Consider the following 22,085-nt stretch of genomic DNA (forward strand, 5'->3'; position numbering starts at 1 on the left):
CACTCCTAGAACCTCGATTCATTGCACAGGATTAGAGTGTCCGGCTTGAGCAGCCCATGAGGGGTGACGAACTTAGCATCGCACAGGGAAGTTCTACCAAATATGCTCCCTGGAAGGCATGTCATATTATATGAGGGTTTCTGCCCCAGTTTTCCCTCCCTCGAAAAATGGCAGTGCGATGGGTCGGGAGTGCCCTGGGTCCCAACAACAGCCGAGGGTATCTCTCTTGTACAGGTTCCCCAACTTTGTGCGAGGATATGACCTCTGTCTTCGCCCTCCTATATCTGGGTGTCCTATTTGCTTAAAAAACAGAAAAGGGGGATATGTGAGGAGCTGCCCTCACATACTCTGTTACAGATGGCGCCGGCATCCGGCAGGACGCACCTAGTAAAAAGGGCAATACGCAGGTGCCTGGTAACTTCCCTACTCAAAGGGACATGTACGCTTTGGTATGTCATCTGGCATAATTGGCAGCGACCAGTCAGAGAGTGACACGTCCTAGGCGAGGATAGTTTCCTATATAAGGGATGGTTATTCCTCACTCAGGGTCTCCGCATTGTAAGCTTATGCTCTCCCTCTCAAGACGCATTAAAGCTTTTCTGCAGAAGGGTCCTGTGTGTGCCGCGTCATTCTTGCTGGCGAGACGTAGCACGGGACAATCCGCCAGATCCGTTGTGGGTCCCTAAAAGATTGACCAGGAGGTGCAACAAGAACGAAGATCCTGCTGTTGCTGACACTTCTCGGTGTGACCCAAGTGCTGGTCCAAATTGAGCCCCGGTGGGGGATACTATCGGTGTTCCCGAGACCCATGCCGATATGTCGTGACCGTTAAGCCCACTCCTTTCATTTGTCTAAGCAGTTGTTAAGTTATCTTTTGGGTAATTGGACTGGAGAATTCGATTTTTTAATGGATCAGCTACGTGTAGCCATTGTGACCGTGAATTCCACACGAGCGGATGCTGGACTGGCTACGGGATTGTCATCTTGGATTGCTGCTGCTGTGAATCATCTGAGGGAGTGGGTGGGTATGGGAGCCCTAATGGGCTCTTGCTACTGGTCTCCCTAGTTAGCCTCTGGTGTTTGTGCAGGATGAGGTTCATATAGAGGCGGCATGCGGCCATGGTCGTGCAGGCATTTCCAGTCATTGAGGCAGGACAGTTCCCCCCCAGGCGTGGCTAACAGTCATATAAGATATATAGCCACCCTTACTCTACTGGGCCCTGTTTCCCCTGGCACATTCCATCGTCCCTGAACATAACGAATGACCCTACTCAGTAACGGGTAACTTCCCTTCTCACCTAAGACATGGAGCCTTGAGGATGACAAGGTAATCCTATGACTGGTACACGAAGGGACGATCCTAAGACGGGAGGGGGGGTCGCTGCACTCAGTATATGCCAGTGTCATCTGGGTGCCAATAAAACAAAAAGGGGGAACTGTAGGAAGCTGTGAGGTCCCGCGCCCTGGGGATGGCGCCGGTTTCCACCTTCCACTCCTTGAAAAAAACAAGTCCGGTTTCCACCTTCCACTCATTGAGAAAAACAAGTCCTTGAGAAAAACAAGTCCTTATTTGGCTGTTCCTGCTTGGCCTGGTCGCTTCCTCATAGTACAACCTATCTGCTGTCCCCACGTGGCTTGCTAGGATTGGATAGTGCTAGCTATTTAAGTGTGGTGCAGGGATTTCCCGGGGTCAGAAGACTGTATCAAGGTTCCTGAGTAAATCTGCTTGAAGAAGATCTTTGCTGATCGTGTCTTCCTTGACGGTCAAGGTTGGGCGTGACACTTGGGACATAGGATATTGATGTACTGAGATTGGGGTAGCCTGGGCCTTGAGCTCTATAAGGATGACAGGGCCAGGGTATGGCCTTCCTGACCCCTGCTGTGTCTGCCCATGTCTGGGGAAAGGTTTTTAGCTTGCAGGTGGGTTGGTCCTTCAAGAGGGGGCCCAAACCATGGTCTTCTAACCTAATCATGAGGACTTTAATGGGCTTGCCAATCAGTCCCTTCAATTGTGGTCCATCTGGGAGGAATTGAATTTGGGCCCCCATCTTTGTGAGGAGGTCTTGCCCAAGTAGTAGGTAGGGTCAATGGGGGATAACCATGAATGAGCGGGATACCTGGCCCACACCTAGATCAGCTGCTCTCAGGTAGTCCATGTATTCTGTTTGATCCCCTTGGCCCCTTGCACCCACAACTTTTTGTTGGAGATAGGTCCGTCCACCTGGAGCAGGACAGAGTGCTGGCCTCCAGTGTTCACCAAGAATTGGGTGGCTTTCCCTTCCACTCTCAAGGTTACCTTGGGCTCGGGGAGGGGATCGGAACTCTGTTCTCCCTAGTTGTTTTCATCACTCAGGGCCAGCACCTTTGGGGTAGGGGAGCGCCTCTCCCAAGTCATGGCCTCCCTCCCTGCCTTCGTTTCATTGGGACATTCCCTAGCCATGAGTGGCCTCGTTCCATTCCTTACAGTATGCACACTGGTCCGTGTCAAGAAGCCTTTCCCCCTTTTTCGGTCGGGACCCAGCTTCTCTACTCTCCCTCACTACTGTTGCCAAAATCCTCTGTAAATTTTTCTCCTGGTCTTTTTCTTTCTTAATCTCTCTCTCATCTTCTTCTTCCTGTCCTCTCCGTTCACTTTCTTCCTCTGTCTCTCAATTGTTAAAACTTTCTCAGCAGCCTGCACCAAACCCCTCAAAGACCCATCCTGCAGCCCCTCCCATCTCTGAAGTCTCTTTTTAATGTCCCTACTGGCCTGACCTATAAAAACCATGGTCATGGAAGTCTGGTGCTCTCACTGCTAGGGTCATAGGCTGTATATTGACAGAACGCTTCCATGAGCTGCTCCAGGAAGTTGGCTGGGGACTCATTAAAACCCTGCCTCAGTTCTCTTACCCTAGTCAAATTGTTTGGTCATTGGGAAGTGCCTTTGATTCCTGACAGGAGAGACCGACTGGAGACATTTATGTGCTTCTTAGCTTCAGCTGAATTATAATCCCAATTATGTCTCCTGCGGGGAAATCCACCGTCAATGTCAGCCTGATTCTGGATGGGGACCCCGCTGGCCCCAGGAACATTTTTCCTGGCTTCTATGAGAAGAAGTTCCTTTTCCTCAGTGGTGAAGAGGACCAGTAGGAGCTGCTGACAATCATCCCAGGTGGACTGAGGGGTAACGAGAATTGATTCTATCAGGTTAGCGAGTCCCTTGGGGTTGTCTGAGAAGGGCGGGTGTTGTGCTTTCCATATATAAATCTGGAGGACAAAGGCCAGTACTGCATGACCTGGTTCCCATCCGCATCCGTGGGTACATAGGCTCGAAGAGGGAGAACCACCGTGGTATAGGGAGGTGGGTCTCCTATTCCAGGTTCCCATTAATGGCCCCGGGTCCCACCTGGTTGGGGAAGGAGAGGGTAGAGTCCTGAAGGTGCTGGGGCTGGCAGCACTTCAGACCCCTCATTTGATTCCAGTGGGGCCTTGGGTACAGCTGCTGGGGGATATGCAGTTGTGGGTCCAGAAGGAGGTCTGCTGTGCTGGTGTCGTGCAGAATCATCTTCTGTGGTTCCTTCTGCATAGACTTGATGGGAGAACATGCCTGATCCAGAGAGGAGGGTTAGTTACTAAGATCTCCCAAACAATAATGTAGGAGTCCTGGTCAGGGTGGGCAGTCCAGCCATCTCCAAATACCTTCCTTTTCATTTCATTTATGTCAGAGAAATCAAATGTCCCAGTGGTGGGCCATTCGACCTCAAATGGAGGCCACTCAGATGAGCACAAAGTTGTCCATTTTCCCTTTCAAATGGTCACCAAAAGATTGTTAGCTCATCCCTTAGTCTCATTCCAATGACATACTGTCAGACTCAAGGGAGTTGATTTCTTCTGTCCCATGTCCAAAAATTTTGTTAGTCCAAGTCAATAAAAAAAAATAATCAGAGACAGATTGCTAACAGGAACACACAAAAAGAGAGAGAACAAAATAGCAAACAGGATGCGCACACCAAACCAGAGGCCAGGGAGTCTAACTGGTGACTCGGCCAGCTCCTGCTTGTACCGAGGCAAAAGGTTCCACAGAGGGGGCCTGAAGCATCCTCCAGACTCCCTGAAGCCACAGCATTAGGTACCTCTGTCTGCTGCAGTCTACCCCACCAGAATAGGCGCTCCTTGAACAACACCCAAACTGAGAGAGAGAGGGCACAGGAGAGTTAGACAGTAACAAAGAAAGCAAGACAACCTCGGTACTTGACCTTCAGGCCTGAGTCCTCCATTCACTGCCTCTTGCATCTCTCCAGGGGAGTCTCATTTCCTGGCCGATGCAGCAAATGTGAGACCCAACCCAAGAGACTCCCGTGAATGAGACGTGAAACCTGAGACTGTTGTAATGGCATGAGGAATTTTTTTTTTATTTCCAGCAAGCTGGGGTCTGCCTACCTCGAGAGGAGAGGCAGACCTTGAACAATCCGTAAAGTACAGTTTTATAAATTTCATAAATGGCAGGTTACAGAGATAGAGATTGGACATATAGGGGCATTGGTGAGCCTAAGGTCACTAGACACCAGGGCAGTGTCAGGATCCTTGAAATGCATTCCTTTAGATAATGTTAAGACAGTCCTGCTGTGAAGAGTCTTGTGAAGGGATCCTGGTGACCTTAGGAACTGCTGCACTCCCTCCTGGATGGGAGGGGCTGTCTGTGGCTGGTGGAAAATTCCTAGCTCTCACAGTCGGATAGTCGTCTACTAAGCTCTGCCAAGACAGGTTAAGCTGTTCCTTCATATTTCATCCTTCACGAAAAGTGTGCCAGACGGTTCTGTACCAGAAGGGTGAAGACAGAGCTCCAATATTTGTGCAACTAGGGGCTGTCCAGGTAGCCAGCTGTCTCTATAGTTGTTTAGATCATTTGGAATCTACGTTTGGTGCTTTCTATATACTCAGGTAATGTTTAATTCATACTCTGATTTCTGATAGGGTTGAAGACTAGTTATAGTCTCCTAATCAAACTCAAGTTGTTTAGCCCTGAGAGAGAAGCTATAGAGTGGAAGACATGGAATCCAGATGATGTTTCAGGCTAACATCTAAACATATTCAGGGGTAGAATTATACCTCTTTAAGGTAGGAGTGATGGTAGGGTACTTTATCTAATTGACAAATATGATGGATTAGATCTTAATTGTAACATGTCATACTTTGCAATTTATATAATTGTTATGCTTTTGTTCAATTTATGTCTCAGAGAAGAGCTTTTTTGATTGGACAGAAATTGTGAGATGTAGGGAGTGGTTCAGATGTTTGGTCAGGAATCCACATGTGAACTTTGAAGGTCCTTTTTCCCAGTCGGCTCTTGAGCTACCAATAAAGATGCTAGCTAGAGGCCAATGGGTTGAATAGGTAGGACTTCATGTTTTCCTGCACGCAGGGTAGGAGAGCCAGGGGAGGGGAAAAGATTCCTCATTGTTGTGGTTCCAGGGGTGGGGGGTGAGAAGGAGCAATCAGCCATTTGCGATCTCAGGAAGATGGCCAGTGGCCACTTCCCTGACTGTTGCTGGGGTAGCAGGTGAGACACTAGAAGCATAAATAAGCTGAGGGCAGATTTAGGGGGTTGAACAAGGAGATGGTAATTGAGCAACTAGTGTTGAGGACAGATTTAGGATGCTGACCTGGGAGTGAACAGAAGTGTGTGAGATAGCCAAGGAAGACTTAGAACTGCCCAGCTATTGAGTCAATAAGGCAGGCTGAAAATAAGCTAATGTGTGTGTGTGTGTGTGTGTGTGTGTGTGTTTGTGTGTGTGAGTGTGTGTGTGTGTGTGTGTGTGTGTGTGTGTTTTATCCATGCATCTGAGGGAATCTAGGCAGGGCTTGTAGTGTAGTCTATCCAGAGCTTAATGATGGGGAGCAAAGATTACACTCTGCAAATCGTTCTACCTCAAATTAAGCAAAAGTCCTTCAGGGGTGCCCTCCATATTTGTGTGTGACTTAGCTCCGTATATCATCAAATTGACTACCAAGAGTCACATCCTAGTGTTCCTGTGTCCCCACCAATACCAGTTTGCCAGAACTACCCCAGTACCTTATTCGTTGTTTTCTCTCTATGTTACAAACTATAGAGATCCAACATCACAAAAAAGAGAGCCCTCGAGAAAAGGTTTTACTGGTCCCAATTCAAAAAATTCTTCATGGGACTGTAGAGTAGGCTCAGTGGATAAGAGTGCTTGCTGATCATGCAGAGGACGTGGGTTCAGTTCCCAGCACCCATACAACTGTGCACAAACACCCGTAGCTCCATTTCACATGCCCCCTACTGATCCTGAGCCCCAGGCACACATGAGATGCCCATAAGCACATGCAGGCAAAAACAGCCACCCACACTGAACAAAAATGAATCTTTGAAGAGGATTCTTCATTTACTCTTGGGTGTATAGTGTGGGCATTTGTGTGAGTACAGTCAAATAGGAACCAGTGTGCCCTGCCTTGACTCACTCACGGAGGTCACAGGATGGCGGTCAGGTCTGTTCTTACCCTCATGTGGATCTACAATCCAACTCAGGATGTCAGGCTTGGCAGCTAATGCTTTCTATCTACTTAATTGTGATGTCACCCATTGTTTTGCTGGTGACTCTTCCCTCCCTTCCTCTCTTCCTCACTCTCTATCTCTTTCCTTCTTTCTTTTTCCTTTTTTTCTTTTTGAAAAAAAGTGAGGAGCCCACTACAGAGGTGTCCTAGAACTGAATGAGTAGCCCAGGCTGGACTAAAAGAGACACTGATCATGCACTCCACCATTGCTGGTGTAAAGACGTGTGCTGTGTCACTCAGACTCCAGGGTTTGAGATAGCTCCAGGGTTCACATAGCTCAGGCTGACTTTGAACTCACTATGTAGCTAAGGATGACCTTGAGTTCCTGATGGTCTAGCCTCTACCTTAGAGAAGCTATGGCTATGGATAGAGGTAGCATTGCTAGGGTTAGTGTTAGGGTTAGAGGGAGGATTATGGATAGTTTTAGGGTTATGGTGCTGGTGTTAGGGTTGGTATGGTTTGGGTTAGAACACTTAAGGTTCAGGTTCAGGTTATGGTTATGGTTAGGACCCTTAGGATGGGTTATGGTTAGGGTTTGTGTACAGAGGCAGGATCATGTGACTATAAGAGAAGTCATCTCTGCCTTCTTTATTAGCACTTACTGTCGATACAGCTGGCTGTGACTGTGATGCCCTGAGAGAAGGCACAATGGGCATCCCGTCCTGGTTTCCTCAGTGTCCACTAAGTCTCTCTGTCAGCTCCTGGTGACTGCCTTAACTGGTCCTCCCCTTTGGGAGACATGGGCTGGGGACTGAGAAGGAGATAAGGTTTGTTTACAGCCAGGCTCCTGGAGTCCAAGGTCCCTCGCAGGTTTCTGCTGAGTCTGTGATGTTAGGAGCTGGGGTTGGGCTGGGCTGCAGATGAGGCAGGGATTGTGGTAGGAACTACATGTTTAAGGAAGACAGACCACCTGCCCCTCACCTCAGTAGTTACTGGAGCTAGACCTGGGCTCATGACACCATGTGGGTTTGGAGCAGTGGCAGGAGTTGACATAAGTCTTCGGTGTGCAGATGTGAGCCGCTCCTGATGCTGAAAACGGATCCAGTAAAGATCTGTTGTCTCCTTTCTGTCATCTTTTAAAATTTCCATACATGGGGGTCCTAGGATTCTTTCCCTTGGACAGCGAGGGAAGTGGCCAGGGTGGGATTGCGGTTGGGGTGGTGAGGTGAACCTTCACCTCTTCCCCTTAGAACACCACATACAGAAGGAACACACACCCTGTTCACACTGCTGGAACTTTCGCTTTCAGTGGCTGAAACTGTAATCGCTCTGTTGGCTCAAAGGGCGCTGCTTGAATAGGCATGACACCACAGCATTGGTTGTTTTGTTCAATCTGTCCGCCCGTCTCTCTTTCATTGTTAACATCCTTGTCCTTGTCATTGTTGTTGTCACTGTGCCCTGACCCGTGTGCCAGCCTGTTGTGGTCGTCCTCATTGTCGTCTTTGTCATTGTCTCTAGAGTGGCAGTGACAACTTACGTTGTGCCGTACTTGTAGTATGCTGCTCTAGAAACCATGATTCTGGAGATGTGCAAACCCACTGCTGACTTTGGGAAGAGCCTCTTGGAGCAGGGCTGAGGTGTGAGAAGAAGACTTGGGGTCTGCTGTGTCGCCTTTGCCCTGAGCTGTTCCTGATGAAGTCACAGCCTTTCAAAGCCGGGAACCAAGAGAAGCAGGTAGGTGGGCATTGAAGACAACTGGGGCCTGCAGAAGAAGCAGAGAAGCTTAGGTTGAGTGAGTCCCAGCAGGTCACCTTCCTGGTGGGTGAGCATGAGACAGCTCAGAGAGCCTCTGTTTCCCTTCTCCCTTAGGCTCCCTCCCCACCCCTTCTCCTTCCAAGCAGCAGGTGGTTTGGGAAGAAGCTGTTCTTCAAAGAAGTTTTTGTTCTTTAAAACCCTGTGTACACCCAGCTTGGTCTTTACCAACAGAGACTGTGAGGATAAACCTGTGTTGTGGGATGTGTGTGTATGACGCCTGTCATGTAAAGTCATTTCAGGAACCATGGCTCAGGCTGGGCTGGAACAGAAGTGTAGACAAACTCCACAACCCAGATCCAGAACAAGGCTTTTGTGATGGCCATGTCAGCCTTCTCAGAGATCTGTGTCTCTGACGCTGCCCGTAAGGGGCTGGTCACAGGTGTGGAGCCATAGAATACAGGGTCCAAGGTATTCCTGAGGATGGGGCTGGGCCCAGGCTCTATGTGTTGGGGTCACAGGCAGTATGTGGCTAAGGGGGAGTTGGAGTCATGGTGTCTATACTGGGCTCTCCTCAAGGCCGAGGGACAGGAAGAGCCTATATTTCTGTGTAGAGCTTGGTTGCCCTAGAGCTGGGACTGGGTGGGGAATAAAGTAATAGCTTCCTCTCAGATGACTTGACGTCCCCAGCCGCCCAGTCTTCTGCAGGGCTGAGAGCAGCTCAGGTTGGGCCATTTCTCAGTGTTGGCTTGTGGGGAGCCTTCTCCCTGTGTGCACAGATAAATCTTGGTCCTGTGGGCAGATTTCCTCCCTCAGCCATGCAATCTCTGATGAGGGGTCCAAGATCTGGGAGAATCTTGCCTTCTGCTGCCTGCTCCAGGGGTTTACCTGCCTCTCCTCTTTCTCTCCTCAGCTCTGCAGACATGGGAATTTACTGCAAGCCCTCTGTGCTCTTCCAGGACTCCTACCTCCTGGTCCTTACACAGCTGCTTTGCTGGGTGACCACAAGTGAGTCTGTCCTGCTCTCCCTTCCCGTGTCTCCCTACAGTGGCTAGGCTGTGTCAGGAGCTCTGCAGCTCAGATGTGCAGGAGACTCACAAACCTGGCACTAAGCATTTTGCTGTCTTTCCGTTTATAGTGAGTTAGGAATGAAAATCTAGGCGAGCATGAGTGCATCAGCCTTCGAGAGGCTGACACTGGAATACGGTGAGCCCTTGGCTAGCCTGAACTACATAGCCAGATCCTCCCTGGGGAGTATAGGTGGGACAGCCTTGGTGCTGGCATTGTGCCTGGGGTGTGAGAGGCCAGTGTGGCTCCAGCAGAACAACCCAACAAGAGAGAAAGAGGGGCTGCGTGGAGGAGGACTGAATTGGGAGAGCCCTTTGGCCTGGTGTCCCTTGGTGGGAGTCAGGGTCAGCAGTGATCCTTGAGCACAGCAGGCAGAGGCTTTGAATTCATGTAAAGGTCAGAGGTTGGGGTTGGGAGACAGCTCTCAGGTGTCCTGGACACTCTAGTGGCAGCAGTGTGCTAGACACAAATGGAGGAGTGCATAGTCACAAAGAGCTCTTGGAGCCACCTTGCCTGTGACAAAGTCCTCGAGGTTTACAGGGCCAAGGCCCCAGGGAGTGGCACTCAATCTTTCTTCTGTACCAGGAAGTCACTGGGGCACCTGGAGTGTAGGTGGTTCGTTCAGAGAAATAACCCCAGAATGTGTGTCCATGTAACACACGTATGCCTGATGACCCCAGGATCCAAGAGTGACACTGATCGCCATGAACCACCCAGTGGGGGCTGGGAATTGGACCTGTGTCCTCCGCAGGAATCTCTGGGATCTTTTTGTTCAGTCCTCTCTTCAGCTTCATTTCTATGTTTTAATATTCTCCTTATTCAGAGGATGAAGAAACTGACTGATATCGGAATTTAGCATTGGGCGTCAGAACTTTCTTGGGTCTTGTGTTAGACCAGCCAGTTAAACCTATGCCTCTCACGGTGTGGCCAAATAACCAACCATGTGAGCATCGGTAGAGATCTTTATAGGTTTATGATTTTGAACCTACCCCAACACACTGACATTAGAATTCTCAGTGAAGATTCAGCTGCCTGGTGAGGAAGTACATGCAAGCTGGAGAAAGAATCCAGAAGGGATTCCTTCATGGAAGGGTCTGGGGCCAGCGACATAGGTAGAAGAGTTTTTTTTTTGCATCATTTATGGAGGGCACTGCTGTGTCCAAAGGTAGCTTGTCCATTCCTACATTGGTTAAGTTACTCATGGATGCCTGATGCACAGTGTCCAGAGCAACCCCATCTACTCCTTGCTTTCTCCTGGCATGATATTCTCCTTCAGAGTGTGTTCTGTGCACTGCCCTGTGTCCCTCCAGCCTCTCACTGCTACATCTGTGTCCACAGAGGGTTTCCGGGTCTTTGGTCCCTCAGACCCCGTTGTGGCCGCACCAGGTAGGGAAGCCATACTTCCCTGCTCCGTGTCTCCAGCCATGAGTGTGGAGAACATGGAAGAGCTGAGGTGGTTCCGCACCAGATTCTCACAAGCAGTATTTGTCTATCGGGACCAAGAGGAGCAGAAGGAAGAGCAGATGATTGAGTATTCTTGGCGGACCTCGCTGGTGAAGGATAAATTCCATGAAGGCAAAGCTGCCGTGAGGATCCAGAATGTCCAGGAGTCAGATAGTGGGATATACGTCTGCCACTTCAAACAGGGACACTTCCATGAGGAGGCCATCTTGGAACTGAAGGTGGCAGGTGGGTTAACTGATCCCTGTTCTAAAAATCTTGGGTGACCTGTGTGGGAGGAAACTGACAGATGACATCACCCAGCCCTTCCTTTCTTTTAACCTTTAGAGAAGTTCTCATGTCTGCCAGATTGTCCTTGGGCTTGCTGTGTTGTGCTGGGCTCACATGCATGCTCAGGTCTCTCATTTTAACCTCTTCAATTTTAATTTCCCATTTTGAAGTGAGAAACAGGTAGTAAACTCCTCCATAGATAAATTCCACCCATATTGTATATGTGGCCTTTCCTAAAATGTGCTGTGTCTACTTCTGTGAATTGGGGATTATGTCAGTGTTATGAAAATACCAGCAGTAGAAATGTATATTTTAGAGGTGTCGGCAGGAAAATCAGAGTGGCTGAGGGAGTTGTCAGTGACAAGTGATGGTCAATGCTAAAGGCAAGTGGTTGAGGAGAGGAAGGAAGGAAGCTCCGGGTCTGACTTCCCTGGAGAGGAGAGCTGGATGTGAGCCTGCTATGGGTGTCACAGGTGTGTGGAGAGTGGACAGATGGAGCACTAGTTTCCATCTCAGGGCTCCTGTGTTCAACATCCTTCAGTTTCCTCAGGATCTTGTGTGGATGAAAGAGAGGCCATGTGTGGCGTGAAGATGCCTTTCCTCTTTTCCACTCTACTCACCTTTGGTCCAGGAAGTGGACTCTTCTACCAGGTCCCACCCAGTCTCCCTTCAGTCCTGGGACAAAACACACACAGACACACACAGTCCATTCATTTAACCTGTCTTCTGGCACAATATTGAACACTACTCTCTTCTGTCAGAAACATCTTGCCCTTACTATATATTTTATTTGTCTCTCCCAACTGCCCCATTCTTTGGTTGCTAAACTCCCCTGACCACCCACCTGGAAGAGCGGCCAGTGTGTCTATTCCCGTTTGAGATGTCACATGTTTGCCTGGTTCTCACCTCAAATCATGATGAACTTCTTACTCTTCCCTGTGTCTCTCTCCTACCTCTAGGGATCCAGAATTCCTGCCTCTACCTTCTGACTGGGAATTGGCCCATGGCTTCCTTTACTGATTGATCACGAACCATCTGGGGAACAGGACCTTAGCGTCAGCACTGCCTCCTACTCCTTTGTTCTGTTCCTCACAGTGGGCTCTCTTATCTTTCCTCTGTCAGGCAACAGGGGAGCAGCCTAATCCAGGAAAGCCTTTCCTCTTCAATTCCCATCTGCCCTGTGAACGGATCCTGTGAGTCACAGAATTGCTCCCAGGGTTCCTCAACCTAAAATGGCTTCTTGTGTGTTCACATCTGTCCTGTAGCAATGGGCTCTGTCCCTGAAGTGTACATCAAAGGTCCAGAAGATGGTGGAGTGTGTGTTGTGTGCATGACTTCAGGGTGGTACCCAGAGCCCCAGGTGCATTGGAGAGACTCCAGAGGTGAGATTCTCCCAGCATCCTCAGAGACCCTCCATGAAGATGCTGAAGGACTGATCACCACAGAGACCTCACTGGTGCTGAGAGACAGCTCTGTGAGGAATGTGACCTGCTCCACCTTCAATCCCGTCTTGGGTCAGGAGAAAGCCATGGCCATGGTCATCCCAGGTGAGAGCTGTCCCTCACTTATACAGGGACTGCGAAGTGTATGGTCTTCCTGGAAGGTCCTGGTCTGTCTTTCTTCAGCTTTACTAATCACTGGCTCTCTGCTTGGGCCCCAGAGCCCTTCTTCCCTCAGGCCTCTCCCTGGAAGACAGCTTTTCTCGTGATCCTGACCATGATGGGACTTCTAGTCTTGGGGACAATCTCTCTTTTCGGATGGGAACGTTTTGTAAGGCTGAAGTTGCAGAAGGAACAGATCCATATTCATTGTGAGAAGGATGAGTTACAGACTGAAAAGGAGGATGCTCTCAGGACTGCTAGTGAGTCACCACAGCTGCAACAGACAGATTCAGAGTCCCCAGGAGGGCCTGGTGTTCTGGAATCAAGATAGGTGACCTACCGTCCCCAGAGTGAAGGGCTGTAGTCCTTTGGTTCGGGTGGTCTGCAGTCAGAGTGTCAGGAACCTAAACTGTGTTTCGTTTCTTCCCCCCAAGTGTACAGACCCCCTCTCCTCACTGTCTTACAGGTGCACTCAGGGAGGAGCTTGGTGAGTCCTATTCTCCTCCTTAGCCCTCTCCTCCCCTCAGGAGCCCAGTAGGTCTCTTGACTCCTGTGTGTTGCTTTTCAGATCGGAGGAAAGCCGCCTACAATCGCGGTGAGTGACTGCCCCAGTGTCCCATCATTCCTGAGTGCCCTCTCCTTTTTTTTTTCCTTTTCTTTTTTTCAGAGCTGGGGACCGAACCCAGGGCCTTGCATTCGCTAGGCAAGCGCTCTACCACTGAGCTAAATCCCCAACCCCTGAGTGCCCTCTCCTTAATTCTAGGCAGAATGGGTTCCCTCCTGAGGACAGAAGTGGAAGGTTCTGGGAGGTGGAAGCCTGGTATTTAGACACCTGATCTCTGCCCAGAGCTGGAAAATATGTGACTCTTTGGTTTGTCCTATTCCCCGAGTCTTAATTCAACCAAGTCCTGACAAATATATTGTTCCCTTGGGTTTCAGTAGCTCTAGACCTCTGTCTGCACCTGACACAGCTTCTGTCTGAGCAAACGGCAGCAGTGAGATGTCTTTAAAGGATGTATCTTAGTTAGGTTTCTATTGCTGTAATACACTAAGGTAAGTAGGAGAGGGGATGTTATATTTGTCATACACGTTTTCGAATCATAGTTTGCTATTGGGGAAAACCTTGTCTCGGACTCAACTCAGGACCTAGCACAGGGACCTGGATCAGGAACTGAAGCAGAGACCACAGGGCAAGGCTGCTTCCTTGCTTGTTCCCAATGACTTCTTCAAGTTTCTTGCTGGCCCAGTACAGGATCACCTGTATAGATGTGGCACTGCTCCCAATGGCAGGCTCCTTGTATGTAAATCAATCAATCAATCAATCAATCAAGAAAACACCTCACTGCTTTCCCACAGCCAGTCTATTGGAACCATCTTCTCAGTTGAGGCTCCCTGCTCTCACATGACTCTAGCTTTGAACACTGACAAACGCTCCTGAAGGTGTTGATGAAGGTGATGGGCTGAGACTTGGGTGTCTGTCCTCAACAGGAAGGAGATTGGAATGTTGGTGCTCTGGTATAGCTGTACCTGGCTTTAAAGATGTTTTACCCAAGGAACACTGGGAATTTCTCCAAAAATTCATTATATATCCACACTAGTATACATTCTATTCTTCAACACACTTCCAAATAGCTCTTTTAAAAAAGAGCTGATGCAGTAATGTTTTCTGATGATTATGGAATAACTTTACTTTCCTCTCTAACATATTTACTTGTATTGCAATATTTTGCTTAACAGTGACACTGAATTAGTTTAGAATAGTAATGTGACAACTACGCCTATCATTGTTTTTCTTTTTGAATTAGATGTAGCTATTTTACAGCTAAAAGCCACACAGAAGGGCTGCAGAGATAGCTCAAAGGTTAAGAGCACTGTGTGTACATCCTGAGGTCCTGAGTTCAATTCCCAGCAAGCACATGGTGGCTCACAACCATCTGTAATATCATTGGATGTCCTCTTCTGGTGTGCAGGTGTACATGCACATAGAGCAATCATATATGTAAGATAAACACATTTCAAAAAAACAAAATTTAAAAAGCCATACAGAACAGGGTTCAGTGGGAGATCTTAGCCCACAATGACATCTTTCTGATCTGTGTTTCTTGGAATTTTCCACAACACTCTGTTGCCGTGCATCTCTCAGGAGTCCGGTTCTCAGGGTTCTCTCTCTTCCTTGGCATAGACTCATTTTAGAATGGATGGAGGAAGGTTTCACAAACTCTCTGAGTGGGGCTATTGTGAATGGGTTCTCACCAGAGTGTGTTCATTTACAGCCTGGAGGAAGGCCCAGCTGTATGCAGGTATGTGGCTATTATTGAATGCTCCCTCTGGCCTGAGCTGGGGTCTTAGTTAGGGGTTCTGCTGCTATAATAAAACACCAAGACCAGAGCATTTCCTCAAGGAGGAAAGAGTTTACTTGATTCTCACTCCCAGTCTGTCAACACAGCAAGTCAAGGCAGGAACCCAACAGGCAGGAACCTGGAGGCAGGAGCTGAGGCAGAAGCCATGGAGGAGTGCTGCTCAGCGGATTGCTTCCTGAGGCTTGCTCAGTTTCTTTTCTCCCAAATCCTAAAACCATCTGCTAAGTGATGACAGTGCCCCCATGGGTTCTCCCATATCAGTCAGCAGTCAAGACAAGGTCCCACATGCTTGCCTCTAGGTCAGTGCTATGGAAGCACTTTCCCTCTTCAGGTTCCTTGTCCCCAGATCACCCTACCTTGTGTGGGGCTGACATAATAGGAAGTAGTTGTCATCCTCTTGAGCTGTCAGAGGCTGTGACTGCCCCAAGGAGACCTGCACAGGACAGGGTCCATTAGGAGAGAGGAGCAAAACCTCTTCCAAAGATTCCTTTTTTCTTCCATTCTCTCTCTGTCTGTGTGTCTGTCTATCTGGTGTGTGTGTGTGTGTGTGTGTGTGTGTGTGTGTGTGTGTGTGTGTGTGAATGTGTGTGTGTGTCTGTCTGTCTGTCTCTCCGCTTGTACCTTTGTGTGTATGTTGTCTTGAGTGTAGAGATCACAGCTTATAGAAGTCATGCTTAACCTCGGTACCAGCACAATTAGCTGCCAAGTTCTCAGTCACTCTCTGCATGAGTTATGACTGTTAATGGTGGCCAGGGGAAGGTCTGCTGATCATGTCCTCCCCCAAGTAAGTGTGTAGACATTTAATGGCTATTGGTGGAAGGGTTTGTTCCCCTTAAGGATTGCATTTCCTCCTCCATAGCTGGTGTTTCTATAAGGAACTAATTGAGCTCCTTGATTCTTTGTTCCCACAAGCTGTAGCTGAGTGGAATCTTCCCTTTGGTCTGTCATTGACACTCTCTCTGTATGTGACAAGACATTTGTTCGTCTCCCCAGTAGGAGTGTGCACAGCTCTGACATCTTTCCCCTGACCTCTCTTTCTTCAGCTTCTGTCATCCTCCTCTTCTCTCTCAGTTCCCATCCCTGCTGCCCCAGGATGATCTAAGTGTTCCCCTGTCCCTGTCACTGAAGGATCCTCCATAGAAGAGTGCAGGAATTCCTTTTTAGAGCCACAGGATACATTCTGGGGCACCTGGCAGGGTAAGTCATTGTCAGCGTCAGCATGGCCCCGTCTGCTGCCGTCTGGATCAGTGGACATCTTGTAGGTGCAGGGTTAGTGGGGAGTTCAGCTGCAGGCAGAGACTGTGGAGGAGGCCATGATGTCCTTGTGGATCAGAAGGGCTGTTTCAGAAGATTCCATGTCAGTCCAGGAGGTTTGGGAACGTGGTCTCTGTAAGATAGTCTGGTTTATTGTCCTCCTTAATGTTGGGGTTCCTGTGTCTTTGTCTCAGTTATGAGTTCCCTTTCTTTGTTGTCCTCTGATCTATTGGCGTTAACTATATCTCTGTTTCTGTCTCTGTCTCTGTCTCTGTCTCTCTGTCTCTTCTCTCTCTCTGTGTCTCTCTCTCTCTCTCACAATCTCTCTCTGTCTCCATCTACCCTTCCCTTTTCCTTCTCTCCCCTTACTTCTCAGCCTCTTTCTAATATCCCTTCTCTGTACATCTTTCCCTTCTCCTCTCTCCCTCTCTTCCACTTATTTCTCACACCCTCCCCCTCCTTCCTCCCACCTCAGTCTTGCTATTCTGTCTTTGTCTCTCTGTCTATCTGATGTCTCTCTCTCTCTCTCTCTCTCTCTCTCTCTCTCTCCCCTCTCCGTCCGTCCCTCCCTCCCTCTCCCTGGCCCTTGCCCTCTCCCCCCCCTCTGTCACACACACACAAATCACACCTTCCATCTCCGAGTGCTTGGTATTGTGGTCCCTGGATTCTGGCATCCACTGCCTCCAGGATGGTTAGGGTCTTGCTGACACATGTGTGATCAGCTTGAAATCCCACTCAATGTCCTGTTATCACTCTATTAGGGGACCCGACATGCAAGTTAGCACTGCTCAGAAGTATCATCTCCCTTCTTTTTAAAAAGGTGATATCTGTCTAACCATCTGTCTGTCTGTGTCTGTCTTTTTATTCTGTGAGTGAGTGTTTTTCTTGAATGTGTGTGTGTCTTTGTGTGCCATGTGTATATGTATGCCTTGGTCTCCGGGCTTGTGTGTCTGTGTCTGGAACTTCAGGAACAGACGGTCATGGGCATCCATGAGAGTCTGGGAACAGAAGTAATGCCTTCTCAAAGAGCATCAAGTGGCCTTGTACTTTCGTTTGCTTGTTGTTCTGTAAGACCAAACACTGGGCCTTGCAGGCTCTGTATTGTAGAGCACAATTCATGATGCTGTTTTCTCAGACAGGGTCTTACTGTGTAGCTCAGTCTTATCTCTAAGTCCTCATGTAGCATAGTTGCTCTCAAACTCACAGGTCTCCTCCTTCATCACCGTTCCTCCCTCCCATTCTTGGAAAGTTCTGATTCAAGGATGTGTAGCTTCCAGGATGGTTGTGTCTGGGTCCTGACAAGGTACAGTGAGAGGAGGCTTCTCTGCCTTTATTAGGGATGGAGGTTAAGCCCCCCTGTTTGATTCTTTATGGGAGGGCTACAGCAGATGCGTGTGTGTGTGTGTGTGTGTGTGTGTGTGTGTGTATGTGTATCTGTGTTTTCATGTGGGCATCTCTCCCTCACTCTGTGTGAGTATATATGTGTGTTTTATATCTGTCTGTCTCTCTGTTTTTGTGTGCATTTATGTGTGTATATGTGTGTTTTTGTGTGTCTCACATCTTTCTCTCTCTCTCTGTTTATGTGTGTATGTATGTGTGTTTTTATGTGTATATCTCTCTCCCCCTGCCTGTGTGTGTGTGTGTGTGAGAGAGAGAGAGAGAGAGAGAGAGAGAGAGAGAGAGAGGGAGGGAGAGAGAGAGAGAGAGAGAGAGAGAGAGAGAGAGAGAGAGAAAGAGAGAGGCATATTGTCCCCATAACCCCTACTTCAGAAGCCCAGAAAGTCTGTGTTTCTGATGACAGTTGCTGACCAGATAGATGGGTAATCTCTGAATCCCCTCACATCATCTGTATTTCTCTTGTAGATTGGCGCAAGGAGCACTTCCAGACCTGTGAGTGACTCTGTGTTCCTTAGGGACATTCCTCCTGTGCTTCTTGCTCTGGTCTCTCCTCTTCTCTGTGGTCACCCAGGTGTTGATGGGAGCAGTGGTGTGGATGGCAGAGGTAGCAGTTACTAAGCTGGTCTCCTTCTTAAGTGCCTTGTTATCTTGTTACCCTAATTGGACTTTTCTTCCCTTCCTCTGCTTGCAAGACCTGGGTTTGAGTCACAAGGCTCTCATGTGAGGGACTTAATACCCTAGAAGATGCTAAGATGTTTTGAGATGGGAGAGGGGTAGCTGTAGCTTTTTCAGCGTACTGGACAGGACCTCCCATGATTGGTAACTCTCTCTCCAGGGACTTTCACTCTGGATCCAGCCTCTGCCCACCCCACCCTTGTCATCTCCCAGGATAGGATGAGAGTGACCCGGAAGGACACCACTGTGTGCTTGGATGACCTCTTCAGTGTGCTAGGCACCAAAGGCATCTCTTCTGGAAGATATTACTGGGAGGTCAAGCTGGAAAACAGAGAAGGCAGCAAATGGATTCTGGGGGTCTGTAGGGAAGGTGTGGAGAGGAAAGGCTTTTATTTTGAGAGTCCAGAGAAGGGGTTTTGGACAGTGGGGCAGTCTAGTAGTGGGTATTGGGCCTATGTTGACTCTGGGAGGGATTCCTTATCCATCAGGCAAGCTCCAGAGAGTGTGGGGGTGTTTGTGGACTATGACAAAAGGAACATCTCCTTCTATAACATGAGTGACATGTCCCACCTTTTCTCCTTCCACGAGGCTTCCTTCTCTGGGACTCTCCTTCCATACTTCCAGCTTAAGTGTGGAAATGTCTCGATGACTGTCAACTCCATGGCCTGTGTGTCTGAGGGGCAGGAGGGAGAGGAGGGGAGGAAAGGAAGGAAGAGAAGTAGAAAGGGGAGGAAGAGGAGGAAGGGGAGGAGGCCAAAGAAGGGGAAGGGGTTAGCTTTGCTTCCTTTGAAGGAGTCTCTGAGTCCCACAGGGGAGGGCCTGGTTCCAGGCTCTTGTGTTGTGGTCTCTCCCTCAGGGGAAGAATCTCCATTCCTCCAGGATGCCAGGGACACTCTGTTCCCATAGTGTGGATCACTGCCTAAGTCGGCAGTGTCACTCCTGTGTCAAGCCGCAGGTCAAAGCCTCCATGAGTCCTGGAAGGGCCTGGAGTGTTGAGCCACTGCTCTTCAGTCTGACTCTGAGGCTGTGCGTGTGAAGGCAGTGAGGTCAGGCTTTGTGTTGGGTGGTGGAGGACAAGCCCTGACTGTTGTCTCAGCTGGAGCAAAACAGGCTGGTTTGAGCTCTGGGTAAGGCATTTTCCTGTCATGTTAAAAGCAATTTATTAGATTTTTGTGCCATTCGGCATGAAGCGGACCAAGGGCTGAGTGGACGTTGTTTTAATTTGTTCATCTGGCCGTGGGCACCTAGGGGCTATTCTGTGTCTTGGCTCTTGTGATCAATGCTGTAGTGAATATGGGGGAGCAGATGTGTGACACATGACTTCCTGACTCCTACATTTGTTCTTGGTGATGAGATTGCTGGATCCTAGATAGTTCCTGGAAGCGGACCTTCTCAGTAGACAATGACCTGTCGGTCCATCCATCTCCATGAACCAGGCTTATCGTAGTAGCAGGTCTGTCTCTGATTCTTACACAAATTCTTTCATTTCTATATTTGAATCTCTTTCTCTTTCTCACAGAATTACACATGTAAGTACAAAAGTTAATTTATATTTTTTTAATGTTGGCTTCATGTATTTTAACTTTTTACTGTTTAGACAACTATTATTTACCTATATCTATCAATTGTCTGCCTGTCTGTCTGTCTGTCTTTAAAGAGATGTCACATATCCTAGGCGGGCTTGGAACTTTCTTTGTAGACAAAAGTGTTGGCTTGAATGAAAGTGTCCCCCATAGGTACAAGTGTTTGGATAGTTGGTCTCTGGTTCATGTAGTGTTGGGGTAAGTTGGGTCCCATGTCCTAGATGAAGTGAGTCACTGGGGTGGGCTCTAAACCTTCCACACAGGGCATCACTCCCAGCCTACCCTCTCTGCTTCCTGCTTCCTGAGTAAGCTCTCGGTTTCCTGCCGCTCCAGGTCTGTGCTTCAGCTCTGTCATTGTGGAGTCCTGAGCGCAAGCCTCAGTCTGAAAAACAGAACAAGAGCAACGAACATGCACTGCTTTGTCAACTGAAATCATTTCTCTCTTACCTCAGAATTCATTAGTATTTTTTCTTCCCTTTGAGAGTTGAAAAATTGACTATAACTCAACTTGTATCAAACTGTTTTTGTAACTATTTTGTGCCCTGTGAATATTTTTTACATTGAATGTGATTTTACATTGAATGCCTATATTTCATGTAAAAATATCAAATCCTACTTTCTGGTATGTAAAATTGTCTCAATTTTTAGAATCTATTAATAAAGTTTTATAGGAACGTAATGGTGTTCTCTTATTTGTGTAGTGTGTATGGCTGCCTTGTACCCAATAGACAGAATTGAATTGTTGTGAGGAAATATAATGGGGGTGATAGTGTGTTTGTAGTGGTATAGAGAAATTCAGCTGGTTGTTACAAAAGAGTTATTTTATTTTGTAGTTCTAGTGACCATTTTTTTAAAGTAAAAATGGCATCATGGGAAAGTTGGTTTCATGGTCGTATAACATCTGGACCACAACATTATTTCATGTGGACCCCATTGTCTCCTAATTGAGTTCTCAGGCTGACCAAGGTCTCCCTGCTGCATTGCGGGTAGGTGTGGGGGTGCCACTGTGGATTTAGGAAGAATGGAGGGCAAGGTGGGGGGTGGTGGAAATGCATGGGGGTATGAAGGTCAGAGAGAAGGAAGAGCTCTGGGGTCTTTGCAGGGGAAGAGGAGGAGGAGTGTGCAGGGGAATTGGACAGCTGGAATGGGGTCAGGGAACAAAGAAAATTCTGGGATGAGCTAGAAATTAAAGGCATTAGAATGTCTCAGGATTTTTTTCACACTGATCTTAGCTAAGATTCCTAGCATTAGGGGTTATCAAACCTGAAACAGCCTCTTACTATAACCAGGTAAGTCTTCCAGTGAAGGGATTAGAACACCAACCCAGCCACAAAACCTTAGACCTGGAGTAAGGAAGCTTAGACAATTTGTCCTGTCTACAAGATGTAAAGATGGGACAGAATTAGAGGGATTAGCCAACCAGTGACTGGCCCAGCTTGAGAGCCCAGTCATTATAGGAGCCCACCATTATATTATTGATGGCTTGTGAATGATATTCTGCTGTACTGGCAGAAGGAGCCCAGCACAGCTGTCATCAGTGAGGTCTCACCCAGCAAAGGTCAGAAGCAGATGCAGAGACCACAGCTCAGTGTTAGGCTGAGCTTTCGAGAATCACGTAGATGATGGAGAGGAAGGATGGTAGGAGCCACAAGGGTTAAGGAGACCATAAGAAGACCCACAGAATCAATTAACAGGAACCTACAGGGGCTCACACAGGCTGATCAGCCAACCACGGATCATGTGCAGGATTGACCCTAGGCAAACATGTGAGAGTTGTGTAGCTTGGTCTGTATGTGGGACTTCTGCAGCAGGAGCATGGGCCTGCTGCCTGCTTTTGGGACCCTACCTCCTACTGCTCTGCCTGTTGTAGCCTCAATAGGAAAAGGAGTCTTACTGCAACTTGCTACCAAGGCCTGTTTATACCCATGGGAGGCCTCTACACTTCTGAAGAGAAAGGTAGGAGGAGAAAGTGTGTGGAGGGGGGATGGTAGGTGGGGTGTGAAGGACTTGGGGTATAGCCAGAAGTATAAAGTGTGGACAAGGTGTAAAGTAAATAGATAAATACAGGAATTCAAATTCAAAAACCAGATGTGGCTTTGACTGGGCAGTGGCGGCTTCTCCCTTAAATCCCTAGAGACAGTTTGATCTTTAAGTTTGAGGCCAACATA

General features: G+C 48.3%; 1 protein-coding gene across 8 annotated transcripts; it reads left to right on the forward strand.

Annotated features, from left to right (window-relative positions):
• The first annotated feature begins 6,611 nt into the window (after positions 1-6,611).
• Positions 6,612-20,596, forward strand: Btnl8 (butyrophilin-like 8). 8 transcript variants are annotated; one of them, NM_001395869.1, is made up of 12 exons: positions 7,217-7,322; positions 8,051-8,229; positions 9,161-9,255; positions 10,819-11,004; positions 12,312-12,593; positions 12,707-12,907; positions 13,114-13,134; positions 13,216-13,242; positions 14,921-14,947; positions 18,125-18,151; positions 18,495-19,104; positions 19,191-20,596. In NM_001395869.1, the coding sequence occupies exons 3-12, from the start codon at positions 9,171-9,173 to the stop codon at positions 19,255-19,257; spliced, it is 1,533 nt and encodes a 510-aa protein (NP_001382798.1). In that variant the 5' UTR covers positions 7,217-7,322; positions 8,051-8,229; positions 9,161-9,170; the 3' UTR covers positions 19,258-20,596. The 8 variants fall into 8 exon arrangements, with proteins under 8 accessions (XP_063135410.1, XP_063135414.1, XP_063135409.1 ...); XM_063279340.1 differs by having other exon boundaries at positions 6,612-8,972; positions 10,654-11,004; positions 18,495-20,596; XM_063279344.1 differs by having other exon boundaries at positions 6,612-8,229; positions 10,654-11,004; positions 13,082-13,134; positions 18,495-20,596.
• The last annotated feature ends 1,489 nt before the right edge of the window (positions 20,597-22,085 follow it).

Source organism: Rattus norvegicus, chromosome 20 (assembly GCF_036323735.1).
Source record: "Rattus norvegicus strain BN/NHsdMcwi chromosome 20, GRCr8, whole genome shotgun sequence".
In the NCBI taxonomy this organism is placed as follows: Eukaryota; Metazoa; Chordata; class Mammalia; order Rodentia; family Muridae; genus Rattus; species Rattus norvegicus.